Source organism: Pelodiscus sinensis, chromosome 8 (genome assembly GCF_049634645.1).
Source record: "Pelodiscus sinensis isolate JC-2024 chromosome 8, ASM4963464v1, whole genome shotgun sequence".
NCBI lineage: Eukaryota > Metazoa > Chordata > Testudines > Trionychidae > Pelodiscus > Pelodiscus sinensis.
Window position 1 is genome coordinate 71,222,101 of NC_134718.1, and position 19,154 is coordinate 71,241,254.

At 46.4% G+C, this 19,154-nt stretch overlaps 1 protein-coding gene across 3 annotated transcripts in view; it reads left to right on the forward strand.

Annotated features, from left to right (window-relative positions):
• The first annotated feature begins 11,351 nt into the window (after positions 1–11,351).
• SH3PXD2A (SH3 and PX domains 2A) overlaps positions 11,352–19,154 on the forward strand; it is a 391,525-nt gene continuing 383,722 nt past the window's right edge. For 2 of the 3 annotated variants that reach the window (XM_075935536.1, XM_075935537.1), the window contains exon 1: positions 11,354–12,138. In XM_075935536.1, the coding sequence (XP_075791651.1) occupies positions 12,067–12,138 (72 nt within the window). In that variant the 5' untranslated portion in view covers positions 11,354–12,066. Of the gene's footprint in view, positions 12,139–19,154 lie in introns of all 3 variants that reach the window. The other variant, XM_075935538.1, reaches the window with a different exon arrangement.

Here is a 19,154-nt window from a genome sequence, read left to right on the forward strand (position 1 = left end):
GGGTTGTGCACCGCTGGTCGATAGGACTCCCAGCTCTCCTGTCCCACTGCAAGACATCACTTGCTGGAGCAGAGCAGGTCCCTAGGGGTATGTCTACATTAGCCCCCTAGTTCGAAGTAGGGAGGCTAATGTAGGCATTCGAAGTTGCAAATTAAGCCTGGAATTTAAATATCCCGCATTTGATTTGCATCTTCCCGGCCAGTCGCCATTTTTTTTTTTTTTTTAAATTTACAAGTCTGGACTAACTGCCCGCGTCTACATGCGGCAGGGACCCGGTAGTTCAAATTAAAGCCCGTAAATCGAACTACCTATTAAATCTCATTCCAGGAAGAATAACAGGTAGTTCGAACTAGGGCTTTAATTCGAACTACCGGGTCCCTGCCACGTGTAGACATGGGCAGTTAGTCCAGACTTGTAAATTTCAAAAAATGGCGACTGGCCGGGAAGATGCAAATCAAGCCCGGGATATTTAAATCCCGGGCTTGATTTGCAACTTCAAATGCCTACATTAGCCTCCCTAGTTCAAACTGGGGGACTAGTGTAGACATACCCTAGGTTACTCAAACCCTGGCCTCTCCTTGACTTCTGGCCTCTTTCTTTGCTTTTCTTTGTGAAGATTCTAGCAGGTTGGTTCTCTCTGCCTGCTTATTGTGGCTGGTGACGGCTTTTATTTGAGGGACTGGCTTCTTTTTCTGACCAGTGCTTATGGTAACTAAAATTTTGGGGGACAGTTGTGGGTGAAGGGCAGTCTGTGAAGTCAGATGCTCCCTTTGCTAAGGAGCAAAACAGGTTGTGGTTTTTTTTTCTATCCTACCCGCTAGAGAGATGGTTGACATATCCCCATGCTGCTACTGGAAGCCAAATCCCTTGCCCAGTGTTGACAACCCTTGATGTCCCCAAGATGCCATGAGAGAGGCTTAAATCAAGAGTTGGTTTTTACTTTTTAAAATGTGGTTCTCTTATTGCCTTTTATGGGGGGGAGGGGGCTTTTTTTCAAGCCTTAGATGTGCAGTTGGGTCATATAGTCTAGCTTTGCTTTGCAATTATGAGGGCTATTTGTGTTAAAAAAGTGAATACAATTCTCACTTAATCACAGGACTCTAGTAGCTTGAGCTTTAAGAAAAACACCAAATATAAAATTCCAAGAACTGGCCACACTGTCAACACTGCTGGTTTGGCCTAGGTGCGTGTGTCTGGAGGGTCATAGATATACGCAGAAAGTTCAGGATTTGGGGCTGACGGTCCAAGCAAGTCAGTCAAGCTCCTAATCCTGTAACTCCCCCTCCTCCTTTCTTCTGTCCCTGTCTCCATACAGCTTAGGCAGGCAGATTCACTTTCATGTTCTGTGCTGTTGACTGATATGAAGGAGCTAAGCCCCCAAAAGGGCAAGGGGGTTACAATGAGAAAAGATACTATTATACCATTGTGCTTAGAGGTCTGGAATCAAGTTCCTGTTGTGGTAAGAGCTGTACACACAATGCAATTGAAAAACTGTTCTTATCCTAAACAACTTACAGCCTTGGCAAGGAGAGGACAAGCTAACTGTCGAACAATCATGTTTAATATGTAGGTTCTGGAGTTTGGGGGAGAGTGTTAATGAATGAGAATAGAAGAGAGGAGGAACTGGAATGTTGATGGACTAGAACTTGGAAGCGGTGGAAGGACTGGGTTGCAGGAGAAGAAAGAAGCAGGCAGGTGAGCACAATTATTTCACAGATTTACCCCAGTATTGTCAATGCCAGGTTTGGCCACAAGTCAATAAAATATCCCTGGGAAGAAGGACTAGAAAAGCAGCAGGAAGGTGAGGAAATGCATTTAACAAGAGGGACAGCAGAAGGTTAGCAACAGAGGGGGAAGGGAAAATATTTTTCTGACAAAAACTGTTACTAAAAACCTTCTAAGTAACGCTTTAACTTTTGACATAAATAGATTTTTTTTAACCAAAAAAAAGTATTTTGTTGGAAAATATTTTTGACCAGCTCCATTTTAGGAATCTGGTTAATTGGTTTTTTTTAAATGACTGTATGTCAAGGGTGGGCAATAATTTTTGACCGGGGGCTACTTCTGAAATTTTTGAATTGGTCCCAGGCCGCCCTGGAAGGGGCGGGGCCTCAGGTGGAAGGGGTGGGGCCAGGACACTTCCGTGCTTTCCCACCCACAGACACTGATTAGTCTGGGGTTGGGGGAGTGTGCAAAGTCTTTGCCCCACCCACAGAGAACCACCAGCTGTTCTGAACAGCTGTCAGTTCCCTCTATGTACTTGTGCCCCTGGCAGTGGGAGGAGACTACACGTGCTCTCCCCGCCCCCAAGTCCTGATTGGTCAGGGAGTGCGTGAAGTCTCCTGCCATCCTGCCCCTTCCTGCAAAGAGCGTGAGGTGTTTAGAAGCGCCACAGCCCTTGCAGGGCGTGAGCAGACTTTGAGTGCTCCCCCCTACCCCCAGGCCAATCAGGGCTTGGGGACAGGGGAGAGCGTGTGAAGTCTCCTTCCGCCCAGCCAGGAGTGCACAGTACTTCTCAGCACCACGCACTCCTTGCAGGGCAGGGGCAGGGGAGTGGCAGGGTCAACTCGCTTGGCAGGCTGGATTTGGCCCGCAAAGGCCCTTTTGCCCACCCCTGCTGTATGGCTTAAAAAGAATGTGAGCTCAACCCCGATAGATAAGCAGCATAGCAAAGGCCAGACGTATTTTTATCAAAGGATTATTTGAATGATATTTACATCTTCATAGAAGAATTGTCTTTGTTTAGTCTAGCCAAGGAGCCCCTTATGTGGAGAATAAACAGAAATGGTTTCTAATGTAAATAATTGCTTTCCATGCCTTGTACTTAGTGTTGCCAGGTGATTTAACCGAACACTCCCCCCCCCCCCCCAAAAAAAAACACCAGGGAAAAATTCTGTTGGGGGGGGAAAGGGGGAGACTAAAGTTGTTGATCAAAAAAAAAAGGGACCAAGAAAGTTATTAAGCAAAAAAAATAAAAAATAAAACAGCATTAAAACAGCATAACCCCTTTGAGTGTGTGCAGAGTCAGAATAGGGATAGGAAGAGGGGAGAGGTTGAGCACGAGGACCCAGGGAAGGCATTGCTTCCCCTTGCTTCAAGTCTTTAGGCTTTTTGCTGGCAGCCGTCTTGTTTTCTTGGTTGAGCCAGAAGGCAGCTTCCCTGTGGAATCAGGTAAGCAGCGGGTCCAGGGGTGGGGGCGGGGGCTGGGCTCAGTTGCTTTGTGTGTCATAGGGTTGCCAGGTGTCTGGTATTTTTGCCTCCTGGCAGGGGGGAAAAAACCAGAAAATACCGGACATTTTAGGTGTCTGGTATTTTCTGAATTTTTTTACTGGACAGGAGGCGAAAATACCTGACTGCCCGGGTCCATACTGGACACCTGGAAACCCTACGTTGTACTACACATGGAGGATTAGAGATGAGTTGTCCCATGAAACAAAGAGGAGAAGCAGGTAAGAGCAAGTGGAACAAATGGGGGAGCCATTAAGGTGAAATGAGATCAAATTAACATGCAGGGGGCCACGCTGCCCTTCTGTCCTGCTGTTGTACATTGATTCCAGGGACGCAATTAGGCCCAGGTTTTGCTTTCTGGGTGGAATCTAGTGCTAACCCCACACAGCTCTGGGATCATAGCATTTTCTGTTGGCCCATATGGTCTGGTATACTTGGTCTAGAAGCAGCTGATACTTGCTGCTCCACAGGGAGGTAAAAATGGAACACCTTCCCCACCTCTCTTAGGTATCTAATTCAAATATGCAGTTGATCTTAGGAGAAAGGTTGGAATCCAGCTTCACTCCAGCAGGCAAGCAGCCTCTGTTTAGTTACACCCACTATTTTCATGTCTGAGATTGTATGATCTTTGGGGCAGGCACCCGTGTTCTCTGTAAGTTGAGTGGCCACCCAGGAGAATTTCAGATCCCACCCAGCTGATTAGCAGAGTGCCCACAGCCGGCAGCATGTGTTTGTACTGGTGGTGAACATTTGCACATGCCTTGGTTCCTATAACAAAATGTATTTGGCACATGGATGGAAAAAATTAGAGGGAACATTAGTAGGGACTGTAACTTATGAATTGTTTGTACAACACCTAGCACAATGAAACCCTGCACCTGATAGTGGCTTTTGTGGCCCCTGTTAATAAGGAACCCAAATCTGAGAGACCTTCTTAAGGCCTGGATACGACCACCTTTCTTCTGTGTAGTGTAGCCTAGTGGATGGAGCACTGGAGTGGGACTTAACTGGAAGTAGAACTGAGGTCCACTCTTCCCCAGCCTGCAGGTTCACCTGGGCAAGTAACTTCCCTTTTCTGTGCTTCAGTTTCCCCACCTGTAAACTGAGGATAATGGTACTGACCTCCAACGCGCCCTCTAATCTTTTCCATCCATGTGCGGATTTTTAACCTCCATGTGCAGAATAAATTTTGTTACATGAACCAAGGCATGTGCATATATGCACCACCAATAGAAACACATAATCTAGTTGTGGCTGCTGTGCTCATCAGCTGGGCGGCATTGGAATCTCTCCTGAGCAGCTGCACAAGCGTGCTGCTTACAGGGAACCCTGCTGACTTCCTTGTTATAGAATGGCTTGTAATCTACGGATGGAAAGTGCTGTGAAAGAGCTATGCATTGGTTCGCTGGTCAGTCCAAGAGAGAGGCATTATACAGGCCTTCTCCCCACCTGATCACAGCTAGTCACTGCAAGGTTACTGGTCTGCAGTCTCTGCTGCCGTTGGCAATTATATGGATTTTGCCTTGAATTGTTTGTGGAAACCTAGAGTGACTTGACTTTCACATTTTATTAAATTTTAACCCTTTGCTTTGAATTTCCAGTATTTTGAATATATATTGCTTTGTAACACCAGTATACTAACATGTGCATTATTTAAAGTCTAATCATGTACCAAAGTGTACAGTTTTGAAGATGCACATTTAAGCTGTAAGCCTATCATAACGCTTTCATACAGGAATCAATAGAATTATGTATCTTTATGGAGGATTGTTTTAAGATTTGGGTATTCATATTGTATTAAGTCAGTCTGTGCAGGGGTGAAAACCTTTGGTGACTAATGAATTTGGCAGTGGACTAATGAATTCTATCAAGGTAGGCAAAGGCAGCTGGAGTACTTATAACTTCCTTTTCTGAGGTGACTGTCTCCGAAGTAATCATATTCATTAGACCTTGTGAAGCTGTAGTGAACTGGTTATATTTGTTGTTTGAGATCCAATATTCTGTTTCCCAGTCACATTTTCAAAAAGCCTGCTTGCCCTAGAAATTTCAGAATGTGATTGGGAAACAGAATATTGGATCTCAAACAACAAATATAGCCAGTATGAGTTTTCAAAAAGTTTAAGGAACAGTACAAAATACTGAGTAGTCCTGTAACACCTTAGAAACTACCAAATAGATAGATAGATAGATATAGCATCATGAGCTTTCGTGGGCAAAACCCACTTCATCAGATGATGAGCTCATGATGTGCTCATCATCTGATGAAGTGGGTTTTGCCCTCGAAAGCTCATGATTATATATATATATAGTTAATGAGTTAGTTTCTAAGGTGCCACAGGACTACTCGTTGTTGTTAATGTTACAGACTAACAAGGCTACCCCTCTGAGTTAAAAAAGGTTTGCTTGATGCATACTCTAATTTCCTATAACCAGGGCTCAACAATTTAGATAATCTACTCGCCACAGGTGAGTAGAGTATAGCCCGGCATGGCGCCGCAGTGCAATCAACGCATGCGCAGCGCGGTCTGCGCATGCACAGCCTGCTGAACCACGCGGCTGGCAAGCGGGGCTCACCATGGCTTGGCAAGCCCTGCCTATAACCATAGATGAGATCTATGCATCTCAGCCTGGGGCCAGTGCAAGATGAAGGATGGTTTAATTTAGCACTTGTACTCTAGAGTGGGACATGGAAGAGCTGATCCAATACCCAGCTTGTCCGTAAGTCTTATGTGTGACTTTGGGCAAGTCACTTGGACTGAATTTCCTATAGGATACCACTGAGAGCTTTTGAAAATCCTACCCTTCATCTGTTTGGACCGCCATTGTCCCACCCCGAGACCGGGCTGTAATTATAGAAGATTTGAGTTAGAAGAGACCTGACGAGGTCATCTAGTCTAACCCCCTGCTCAAAGCAGGACCAACCCCAACTAACTCATCCCACTATGACTTTGTCAAGCCGGGTCTTAGACACCTCTAAGGATGGAGATTCCACCATTTCCCTAGGTAACCCATTCTATTGTTTTACTACCCTCCTACTGAAATAGTTTTTACTAATATCCAACCTAGATCTGCCCCACTGCAACTTGAGACCTTTGCTCCCCGCTGAGCACATCCTAGTTCCATCCTCTTTGGAAGCTCCCTTCAAGTAGTTGAAGGCTCTCAAATCCCTTCCTTACTCTTCTCTTCTGCCCAATTCCCTAAGCCTTTCCCCAGCCCCCTAATCATTTTCATTGCCCTCCGCTGGACTCTTTCCAATTTGTCCACATCCTTTCTGGAGCGGAGGGCCCCAAAGTAGATACAGTAGTCCAAATGTAGCCTCACTAGTACATAATGGAGGGAATAGTCACTTCTCTTGTCTGCTGGCAGTGCTCTCAGCCTACTATGCCATTAGCTTTCTTGGCAACAAGGGCACACTCTTGACTCATATCCAGCTTCTTGCCCACTGTAATCCACAGGTATATTTCTGCTGAACTGCTGCTGAGCTGGTCAGTTTCCAGCCAGTAGCAATGCATTGGATTCTTCCATCCCAAGTGCAGGACTCTGCACTTGTCCTTGTTGATCCTCATCAGATTTCTTTTGACCCAATCCTCCAATTTGCCTAGGTCACTCTGGACCCTATCCATACCCTCCAGTGTATCTCCCTCTCCCTCAAGTTTAGTGTCATCTGCAAACTTGCTGAGGATGCAATCCATCCCCTCCTTCAGATCATTAACAAAGATGTTGAACAAAACTGGCCCTAGAACCAAGCGATGGGGCACTCCACTTCATACCAGTGGCCAACTAGACATCGAGCTGTTGATCACTATTCATTGAGCCTGATGATCTAGCCAGCATTCGATCCACCTTACAGTCCATTCATCTTTAACTTCTGGCAAGAATACTGTGGGAGACCATAAAGCCCTTTTCCGGAGGATCTCTTATTCCTACTTTCAAGGAATTTGAAAGTAGGAATAAGAGATCCTCCGGAAAAGGGCTTTATTCCGGAGGATCGCGCCAGTCTAGACGCTTTTTTTCCGGCTTTTCCCCAAGTCGGAAAAAAAGCGGCGGACATGTTTATTTAAATCTGCGGGGGATATTTAAATCCCCCGCGGATTTCCCTATGCTGACTTACCTGATTTGCATCCCTTTTCCGGAATTTGTGGCCAGTCTAGACGTAGCCCAGGTGTATCACATCCACCACTTTCCCTATACACACTGAGCCTGTTAGCTCATCATAGAAGGCAATTAGGTTGGTCAGGCATGACTTGCCTTTGGTGAATCTATTTTGACTATTCCTGCTCACCTTCCTTTCTTCCAAATGTTTCAAAATGGATTCCTCGAGGACCTGCTCCATAGTTTTTCAGGGACTGACGTGAGGCTGGCCAGTCTGTTTCCCCCCCAATTTTTCCTTCTTACTCCCTTTTTTTTAAAGGATAGGCACTTCATGTGTCTTTTTTAAAATCATCGGGGTCCTCCCCCGATTGCTACGTTTTCAAAAATAGTGGCCAATGACTCTGCAGTCACATCAACCAACTCCCTCAGTGCTATCAGATCCATTCGATCCGGCTCCATGAACCTGTGCATGTCTATCTTTTCTAAATAGTCCTTAAGCTGTTGTTTCACTAGTGAGGGCTGTTCGCCTCCTCCCCATGCTGTGCTGCTCAGTGCAGCAGTCTGGGAGCTAGCTGACCCTGGCTGAAGACCAAGACAAAAAAAGCATTGAGTACTTCAGCTTTTCCCACACCATCTGTTGCCTTACTTTCCTTTTCAGTAGAATCATAGAATACTAGGACTGGAAGGGACCTCGAGAGGTCATCTAGACCATCCCTGATAGACATTTATCTAACCTACTCTTAAATATCTCCACAGATGGAGATTCCACAACCTCCCTGGGCAATTTATTCCAGTGTTTGACTGCCCTGACAGTTAGGAACTTTTTCCTAATGTCCAACCTAAACCTCCCTTCCTGCAGTTTAAGCCCATTGCTTCTTGTTCTATCCCCAGAGGCCAAGATGAACAAGTTTTCTCCTTTCTCCTTATGACACCCCTTTAGATATCTGAAAACTGCTATCATGTCCCCCCTCAATCTTCTCTTTTCTAAACCAAACAAACCCAATTCCTTCAGCCTTCCCCCATAAGTCATATTAAGGGTCCCACACTTTCCCTGATGACCACCTTGTTGTTTCCTAACATACCTATAGAAACCCTTCTTTACATTCCTTGGAACTCCAATTGTGCTTTGGCCTTCTTTCTTACATCCCTGCATGCTCAAGTAATATTTTTATACTCTTCCCTAGTCATCTGTCCAAGTTTCCACTTCGGTGTACTTAAACCCAAAAAGGAAGCTTACAAGATTTCTGTGTTAAGCCAAGCTGGTCACCTGCCATATTTGCTATTCTTTCTGTACCTTGGGATGGGTTGTTTGTGCACTCTTTTTAAACCTCAAGATCTTTTAGTCTGGGTTTCTAGCAAGCCTGACAAAATGGGACTCTTGTCTCAGTTGTGGCCTCAGGAGTCAATTTCTGATTATAAAAACCCTGCAGTACCACAGTGCCCCCAACGATAGGGGAGCCCCCAAAATGCAGGACAAATCTCATCTGACATCCTGCCCCCAAGTGTCACGAATCATGGGTAGTGTGAATGGATAGCATGAGTGAATTAACAGTAAGTGAGCTGAAGAGAGGCCATGCTGAGCTCTGAGCAAGAGCCCCGAAGTATTATGAACTTGTTTACAACTTAGAGAAAAGAACTGTGTAAGAAGAAGACAAAGACTGTGTGTGATGAGAAGATAACAGATGTACTGGAGGAGGTAATATTTTCAGATAAGGAGGAGTAACAAGGGAAAGAATTAATCCAGGACATTCTATTGTTTATAACTCGTGGTCAGGCAAATAGAATTGGGTGGTGTAAGCAGGACACTCCAAGATCGGTTGCGAGAACCCCTGTGGGGGGTGGGGTGGAGGGGTGCGACCTGCGGAGGATGGGGGGGGTGCAACTTACGGACTGTGTGTAACCAATGGATATAACTCCACGTGGACTGATTTCCCCTCCTCTGAGGGGTTATATTCCACACCATTTTGCCCCATGAGTTGGAGTCCATTGATTTGGCTTATTGGGGTGACGTGCACATCGGACTTCCGCCTCAACATTACCTGGGGTCTGGCCGTCCCGGGATGGGGGGTGGGTGTGTGTGTGTGTGTGTGTGTGCGCGCGCGCGCAAATTCGATTAAGGTTTAGATTTAGATTGTTAATTATTCCATTTAAATATTGCTTTCAATACCTTTTAATATTTGTGATGCCTTTTAATGTCTTTTAATGCCGTTTTAATTGCTTAGTACTAAATATCTATATACATATAGTGCTTTTAATACTGCTCCTGTTAAAGGTATAGTTGATATACTGTGGGAGCCTCTTTTGTTCTGTGAACACTGTGTACTGAACGTGTATTGAGATTCGGCCTGGTCAACTGTATCACAGCGCCCTCTTGTGCCACAAGTCCCGGCAGGCAGCACAGGCAGGCAGCCTGGCTACTGGCACATCTCTGCACACCCCTGGAAGGGGACGAGGTGGCTCCATGCGCTGCCCTGCACTGGGCAGCACACAGAGACCCACTACCCCTCCAAGAGGGAAACAGAGACATGCCAGCAGCACAGCAGGGCAGAGCTAACTCCCTGACGACTGTCTCCCTTCCTCTGCATTGCTTCCGGAAGCACCGAGCATGTCCCTGCAGCCTCCGGCAGGGCGTGTCTCCACACATTGCCCCTGCCCTGCATGCAGATGCCACTGCACTCACTGGTTGGGTATTGCAGCCAATGGGAGTCATGAGGTGACGCCAGCAGGTGACAGCATGTGGAACCCCCCTGTTTCCCTAGCCTACGAGTCACTTCCAGAGGGGTTTGGTAGTTGCTGTGGGAACCATGCTGCTCTGCTAGCCCCCCCTTACTTCCCAACCCCATTCCCCGGTGTGGCACCAACACTCAGAATTCCTCCTCCCAGAGCCCAACCCCCGCATACTCCTGTACCCCAAGCCCCTCCCCCAATCAAGGTACCCCGCTTTTATTTTCATGTTCTTCCTGTTACTTATAATATAGAAGAACAATGAGGGAAAACAACGAAAAATGGGAGGGAGATTAATATTCTTTTTCTTGGTTTGGTCTCTGTGGGGCTCCTCCAAAAATGAAGCTGTGCACAGGGCCCTACTAACTCTAAATCTGCCACTGTGGGGCTTCTATGCATCACTGTAATGCTAAATGAACAAGATCGGTTTTTGCCCCCTCCACATTCGGGTCCCATGATGGAAAGCTTGCTCCACTCTATAGAGAAGGCAGCCCTATGAGGAAGATAAATGTTTCAGATTTTCTGTATTGGATAAACTGAGGAACAAGGGAAGTCACGCAGCCAAAGTCCCACAAGGTACAGGGGCCAGAAGTGGGAACGGAAACCATCAGTTCTGATTTCAGGCCAGGGCTCTAACTACTCATCCCCACTCCCTCTGCCTGTTACCATCCCACAAAGGGGAGTTAGGGAGCTGAGGGATTGAAGCTATTGTGCCTCTCCCTTAGCTCTGAGCTCCCTTAGAGCTTCCAAAGGGGAAGCTACCCAGCTGGGATTTGCTCAGCCCCTCCCCACCACTTCCACCAGGATTCAAAACCACGTTTTAAAAAAGGCTTAAACGAGGTTGTCTTGGTTCCTGAGCCTGGGGGGAGACGACCACCTTCTGCTGTGGGGGGAGAGACCCCAGCCCTCCTGCTGTGCTGGGCCTGTCCCTACTGCTGGGTGGGTGGAAAGAGACCCCTGACCCCTTTCCTTTCCTGTGGGAGCCCTCTTGCTAGGCTCCTCTTGCCTGGGCCTCTGGGGGAGACCCCCATGCCTGGGTGTCCTGCCTGGGAAGGAGAGACCCTGGCCCCCTGTTTTGTGCTAGCCCGGGTCCCCCTCCTGCGCGGCCCCTCGGGACACCCCTGTCCCTGGGTCTTACCCCTGCTGCCTGGTGCTCGGGGTGGGCGACTCCCCTCCCCCTCTCCCTCCCCCTGCGTGTGCTTGGGAACCTGACCCCTCCCCTGCCTGCCGCCTGGCAGCGGCCAGACCCTCCCCTCCTCCTGCCCAGCCCCTCCCCTCGCCCGCCGCACGCCGGCCCCTCTCCTCGCCCGCTCTCCGGCCGCAGTGGGAGCGGAGCGCTGGCTGGCAGCGGCCCGGCAGGGAGCGAGCGAGCCCCGCGGCGGAGCGGAGCGGGGTGGGGAAGGAAGGGAAGGGAGCCGCGCACGCTGCCTGCTCCGTCCCTGCCCCACTTCCTTCCACCCGGCTGGAGGGGCCGGGGCCGCGGGAGATACAAAGGCGCGGCAGGGGGAGGAGGAGGCGAGGGAGAGACAGACACAAGGGGGCATCGTGCCCGCCAGGCACCCTCGAGGCAGAGCCAGCTGGAGAGGGGGACCACAGCCCGGACACTGACTCTCTGTGTTACCTCCCCCTGCCCGGGGGAATCGATCCCAGCCGGCGAAAGCGCCTCGCTCTTGGAAACACGCTTCCTCCCACCCCTTTCTGGCGGAGTGAAAAACCTGGACAGTGCGCCTTGACATCTCCCTCCTCAATGTTAAGCGATTTCCACCCGAAGTCTTGGACCTGCGCCGACCAAGCGGGGGTGAAATCGAAGGGAGGAAAAGATTTTTGGAAGTTGATCCGCTCCCCTCTCCTCCCGTGGTTTTTTTTTTTTTTTTAAAGAACACTAAAATTTTCTTGTTGTGCAGGGCATAGGTTCCCAGCTTCCTAGGAAATCCTCTGGACGGAGAGGAGAGGATTGGAAAGAATAATAATACAAGGATACAGCTGGGCCCTGTTTGCTTTTCCTGGTTTTTGTGCCTGAAGATGCTATCCTACAGCGTGCTGGATGCAAATGTGGTGGATGTGGAGAAAAGGAGAAACCCTTCTAAGCACTATGTGAGTACAGACAAGTTGACATGCTGACCCTCTCACCCGCCTTGCATGCTGTAGCAGGAGTAAATCCTGTTATATGAGCCAATGTGTTAATTGTCACTTATTGCCCCATCATTCAACGGAGATTTGCAGTGTTTTCAAGAGCATATAACTAAAGTGATATAAGCTGAATTGCTTTCTGTATGTATCCCAGTAAATCTCGGCAAAGCACCAAAAGCAATCTCCCAAAAAACCTAGTGAAGTGAAATTTGCAAATATTTGACTTTGTATATCCTAATGCAAAAATCTGTTACATGTACAGTTCTAAGAGGTCGACCCTGCAACTCTCTCACCATAACTGTATCTTGTGTTGCGCTCGGTGCTGCTCTCTAGGTCAGAGGAGTGTATGAATTTGCATTTGTAATATATGTCAAACAATATGTCTTTGAGAGGAGTCCCTTTAAAATCAGTGCTATTGAATATATTCCAAAAATAGGTCTCCCAACTTCGTAGTGGATGCATTTTTAAAAATTATATGGCTGGAGTAACCACTTTCTATCTCTAATGCTTGCTTAGGACCTTGTGCTGTTCCAGTGGGTGCAGTGCTACCCTGTGAAATCCAGGTTCCGCTTTCTGCTGTGCCCTAGATTTCCTGTGTGACTTGACTTTAAAGGAATTCTCAGCTTCTGGGTGCATCGGTTCCACATCTGTACTATGGGATAATAGCATGGACCTACCTGGGGGCAAGGAAGTGCACAGACCCATTGGGCTCATGGGCAAGGTGGGGTGGGGAGGGGCTCCATATGCCTGAAAGGGGTGGAGCCTGGAACAGAAAGGGCAGGCAGGGCTGGGGGCAGCCTCTGCCCAGAGCCCGGGTGGCAATTTAAAGGTCCTGGAGCAGTGGCGATGGCAGTGGTAGCTGGGGGCCTTTTGAATCGCTCTGCCGTGGGGCACTTGTCCCCTCCCCCACCAGGCAAGCCCACCTGGAAGGGGGTGGGGGCTGTGAGACCAAATACACAAAAGATTGCAGGATGCTCAGATACTATGAGTGGTCATATGAGTAATTAAGATAAGAAAAATGACAAATGAACTGTTTAGTGCAGTGGTCCCCAACCTTTTGGGGCTGCCGGGCGCCTGGGGGCAGAGGCCATGCATGCGCTGCGCGCCCAGGGCAGGGGCAGCGTGCCCGGGGCGGGAGCCGCGGATGCGCCACACGCCCGAGGTGGGGGCCGCGCACACGCCAGACACCCGGGGTGCAAGAATAGCTTGGGCCGGCCCTGGTCACGAGGCGGGCACACATAAATGCCCCGGCGGGCACCATGGTGCCCACAGGCACTGCGTTGGGGACCACTGGTTTAATGTATGTGACCGTCTATGAAAGGTAGTACTTGACAGAATCATAGCGGGGGAGAGGCGTCTCTTAGTACAAGAGCAGCTTAACAAGTGAGGCCTCTCACAGAGATTTCACTGTAATTTTTCCCCACCGCTTTTCCGCCACCTCAAATAGATTGCTTTGTTGTTTCTTTGTTCTTTGTTGTTGTTGGTTATTTCCTGATGTGAAGGTGGACTTGCTGTATTTGCTATCAAAGCTCCAGTTCAGTGTGCAGTGGGTCCCTTAACTCCCCTATTAAACCCTTATCAGTTCAGTAAATTGTGCAATACTTGCTCTGGTCCAGCCAGGAGGGAGCAGAGCAGGACAGCTGCTGTAGGCTACTGGAGTTAGCCAAGGAGAAGGTGCCAAGGCATCAAAAGAGCATTTTGCTCTTTGGTCTTTTAAATGTAATTAGGACTATGTTTTGAAAGGTAGATGTGCCATGTTATCCACACTTGTTTCCTTTTCATGTCTGCCTCACCTCCTGTCTTCACACCTTGCTGCTAAATGAAGAAACAGGCTGCCGCATCTCTCCTAAGACCCACTGTTGTGTGGCGGTACTGCCTAGAGGTGCTGATAGCATGTGATAGAGTAGGCTCTCTTGGGCTATGGCTACACTGCCGGTTTTTTTCCAGAAGATGATATACAAATCACACTCACATTTGCATATCTTTTTTCGATTCTTTTTGCGGAAGAGGTTTTGCCAATATTTGGTCCTGTGTAGACAGAGCCAAATATCGGAAGAAAAATCCTCTTTCTCAAGACCCTGAGGTTTACAGAGTCTTGAGAAAGAGGGTTTTTTTCCCGACATTTGGCCCTGTCTATATGGGGCCAAATATCGGCAAAACCTCTTCCACAAAAAGAATCGGAAGAAGATATGCAAATGCAAGCACGATTTGCATATCTTCTTCCGGGAAAAAAAAAGAAAAAGGCAGTGTAGCCATAGCCTCAGAGTCTCTGTGCCCTCTGGTTGAAACATATACATCAGTTGGGCAAGACTTTTGAATTCTGTTGCTTTATGTCTGTGTTTTAGTAACACAGCATAGAGCCTTTCCATATTCTTCCCAAAAGTACCACTCATGTAGCTGACCTTCCTAAGATTAGATTTTATGGTATAGAAATGAATCAGTCATCACTCTTCTTTCTACCCGATATAGTTGTAGCCCAGTGAGTCCATCTCAAAGACTAGGGCAAAGCCCCAGGTATAGTTAACTTTGGTTAAGCTTTCTGGGTAGTTAGCTTGTAGCCATATCCCCTTGGGACTGTATTTCTTGTCAGAGCTCCTGGCCTAAGTAGCTATAGTCTTGTGTATACTTTACAAGTGGACGTTAACACTGATGTGCTGGCAGATTTCCACTTCAGCAATTGCACTCTGTCTACTTTTTCCTCTGTCGCTTCAGTTGGATAAAGAGTTCTTCAGTTCCTGTGTAATGTTGATGGGACTTGTGGCCAACCCAGTTATATCGCTGCTCTGCATCTCCCCAGAGATGGCTGCAATTTATTGCTGAGTGTTGTGATCTCCATGTAGAAGGATGCTGTGAAGCACTGTAAACTTACAAAAGATGATATATAAGTAACATCATAGCTTCTTAGTCCCTAAAAAGTGACCTAGACAGGTTCATTTTTATTCTTTATAACAGGGTATACATGAAAGATGTAACAATTACAGCATCATTTTGAGTTTCAAACAAACATTCTTCCTTATTCCAGCTGCCTGCTAAACCTTCCGATTTTGAATCTGTTTCCACGGTGAAAGTTGGCATTAAATTCTGCACATCTATCTAAGATCCCTTCTCTTTTGCTTAGGTGTCATTCCAGTCATTGTAGAATCTTCCAGGCCAGACAAAACCAGAATTTCAAATGAATCATAGAGCTGGAAGAGACCTCAGAAGGTCATCAAGTCCAGCCCCCTGTTCTAGGCAGGACTAATCCCAACTAAATCATCCCAGCCAGGGCTTTGTCAAGCCGAGATTTAAACACCGCTAGGGATGGAGACTCCACTACTTCCCTAGGTAACCCATTCCAGTGCTTCACCACTCTCCTAGTGAAATAGTTTTTCCTAATATCCAACCTGGACCTCTCCCACCACAACTTGAGACCATTGCTCCTTGTTCTGCCATCCGTCACTACTGAGAACAGCCTCCCTCCATCCTCTTTGGAACCTCCCTTCAGGAAGTTGAAGGCTGCTCTCAAATCCCCCCTCACTCTTCGCTTCTGCAGACTAAACAGACCCAACTCCCTCAGCCTCTCCTCATAGGTCATATGCTCCAGCCCTCTCATGATTTTGGTTGCCCTCCACTGGACCCTCTCCAATGAGTCCACATCCTTTTTGTAGTGGGGGGTCCAGAACTGGACACAATACTCCAGATATGGCCTCACCAGAGCCGAAGAAAGGGGAATAATGACATCTCAAGATCTGCTGGCAATGCTCCTCCTAATGCAACCTAATATGCCATTAGCCTTCTTGGCTACAAGGGCACCCTGTTGACTCCTATCCAGCTTCTTATCCAAAAATGTTTTTTGTTTGTTTGTTGTAGTTTAAAAAAAATAAAAACCTAAACCAGCCAGAGTTCTTGTACTCATCCATAAAACAGCAGAAAGGGGTATAGCTTCTCTGCCCTGCATTCCCACCCCTAATTGCAGTTGGTCTTAAGTATTAGAACTTGCTCTCATGCTTTATCACCTAAATGCCGAGTATCTTTTGGGAGCTCTACAGCATCTTACATTTGGAATCTCTTTCTGTTGGGTAGTGGTTGAGAGGAAGTTATCTCCTCCATAAGAACATACATAGAACATAAGGATGGCCATACCTGGTCAGACCAAAGGTCCGTCCAGCCCAGTATCCTGTCTACCGACAGAATCCAATGCCAGGTGCCCCCGAGGGAGTGAACCTAACAGGTAATGATCAAGCAATCACTCTCCTGCCATCCATCTCCACCCTTTGACAAACAGAGACTAGGGACACTATTCCTTACCCATCCTGGCTAATAGCCATTAATGGACTTAACCTTCATGAATTTATTTAGTTCTCTTTTAAACCCTGTTGTAGTCCTAGCCTTCACAACCTCCTCAGGCAAGGAGTTCCACAGATTGACTATGGGCTGTGTGAAGAAGAACTTCCTTTTATTTGTTTTAAACCTGCTGTCCATTAATTTCATTTGGTGGCCCCTAGTTCTTATATTATGGGAACAAGTAAATAACTTTTCCTTATTCACTTTCGCCACACCACTCATGATTTTATAGACCTGTATCATATCCCCTCTTAGTCTCTTCTTTTCCAGCTGAAAAGTCCCAGTCTCTTTAATCTCTCCTCATATACAGGGCTGCCTTTAGGAAGTGCGGGGCCCAATTCGAACCGTTTTGCTCCTCCCCCCCACACCCAGGATTTTTTGTTGAGCAAAAAACACACACACACACACACCAAACTACAACCACACACAAATATCACATCAGAAGTAGATCTAATCAAAATGTATATCAGTATAGTTGAACATTTAAAAAAAATGCCATTCTTTATTATGCAAAATTTTACACAACATTAAATCAGTTGCCTTAAGTATAGGTCAAATATTTTCAATTGCAAACTATCCAATTTTTTCAATAAAGTTTAAAGTTTGATTTTTAAGAAGTTACCAGAGAGCGTTGCAGTTTTCTGTTACATTGATTTACTTTTTAAATAGCAAAAATGGAGTCTTTGTTAAGAACGTGTCAGTTCTGTGGTCAAATTCCAGTCCTTAGTGATTTCAGCACCAATGATTTCACTAGATAATATGGTACCTCACCGCCATTGCCTCCTTTGCACCGCCTTTCAACACACTGCCTGCATGTTGAGTCCAAGGTCAGTCTACACAAGATTTTATCAATGATTTTTGCTCAAGCTATCACTGAGACAAGACAAGGACTCTCAATTGATTCTAGTCAGCTCTGCCTTTAAACACTGGATGTAAAGTGTCAGATATAATTGAGGACTCCCAAATATACTCTACACCACCAGAAATGAAACCTGTTTCCATCTTCTGTGACTTTCAGTTAGATGAGACTCACTATCCTCTGCTTAGTGTTCAAATTATGGTAGACCCTAAGCCAGGTCATATTAAGTTCAGGTCTTTAACCTTTTAATCATTCAATATGGATAACAACATTTCATTTTCCCAGCTCCAAGTCATAAGTGAATTTCAACCCAAAAGAGCCAAAATTGATCACCTTGACACAGCAAGTGTGTCTACTGATCTCTGTGGCAAAGTAGGTTGTCTATATAAATAAGGTCTGCTCGTGAAGCCTTTTCCTACAGTTGATTAACAGATGGCAGTAGATAGCTCATTCAGACCACTGGCTGATAATAGTTAGTCACCCTGACCAGTCATTAACCATAGTCATGGACTCACCCTACTCTCCATTGTCTCTATAATTCTCTGATGACCTGTGACAAAAAAGGAGAACATAAGAACATAAGAACGGCCGTACTGGGTCAGACCAGAGGTCCTTCTAGCCCAGTATCCTGTCTACCGACAGTGGCCAACACCAGGTGCCCCAGAGAGGGTGGACCGAAGACAATGATCAAGCGATTTGTCTCCTGCCATCTCTCTCCAGCCTGTGACAAACAGAGGCCAAGGACACCATTTTATCCCCTGGCTAATAGCTTTTTATGGACCTAACCTCCAGGAAATTATCTAGCTTCTCTTTAAACTCTATTATAGTCCTAGCCTTCACAGCCTCCTAGGAGTTCTACGGGTTGACTACACGCTGTGTGAAGAAGAACTTTCTTTTATTAGTTTTAAACCTGCTACCCATTAATTTCATTTGGTGACCTCTAGTTCTTCTATTTAGGGAACTAATAAATAACTTTTCTTTATTGGCCCTCTCCACACCACTCATGATTTTATAGACCTCTATCATATCCCCCCTCAGTCTCCTTTTTTCTAAACTGAAAAGTCCCAGTCTCTTTAACCTCTCCTCATATGGGACCCGTTCCAAACCCCTAATCATTTTAGTTGCCCTTTTCTGAACCCTTTCCAAGGCCAAAATATCTTTTTTGAGGTGAGGAGACCACATCTGTACACAGTATTCCAGATGTGGGCATACCATAGTTTTATACAGGGGCAGTAAGATATTCTGTGTCTTATTTTCTATCCCTGGATAGAAAGGGTGGAAAGGGAAACTGAAGGGAGAGACCTCTCTAAATTCACCAATCAAAGAGCAGTATTGCCAACCCAAAAATCACAAGGAACACCTACACAAAGTTATGAGACTGGTCTACAAATCATAAGATTTTTAAAAAATAAAACATGTTGGATTTTTATTGGTATTTTATTGAGTATTTAGGGTTCATGTTTTAAAGCTTTCCTCCTTAGCTGTAAGGCCCAGAAGTATAGAGAACTTTTTTTAAATGAAAGCTTAGATTCCTACATAATCAATTGACTCCAGGCCTTTAGAAAAACACCAAATGTTTTGAGACTCATGGTAAAACAATGGGGGAATTCTTGTGAGCCCATGCTTTGCCCACAATATAAATAAAAAAATAAATCTTCTCCACTAAACATCCTAATGAGATACTGCAAATGGTGAACTGAATTCAACAGCTCCTGATATGAACAGGTATCAACCTAGTTTTTCATATTTGAGACAGGTTACCAGGAATCATACATGACCATATGAAATCTTTCCACTC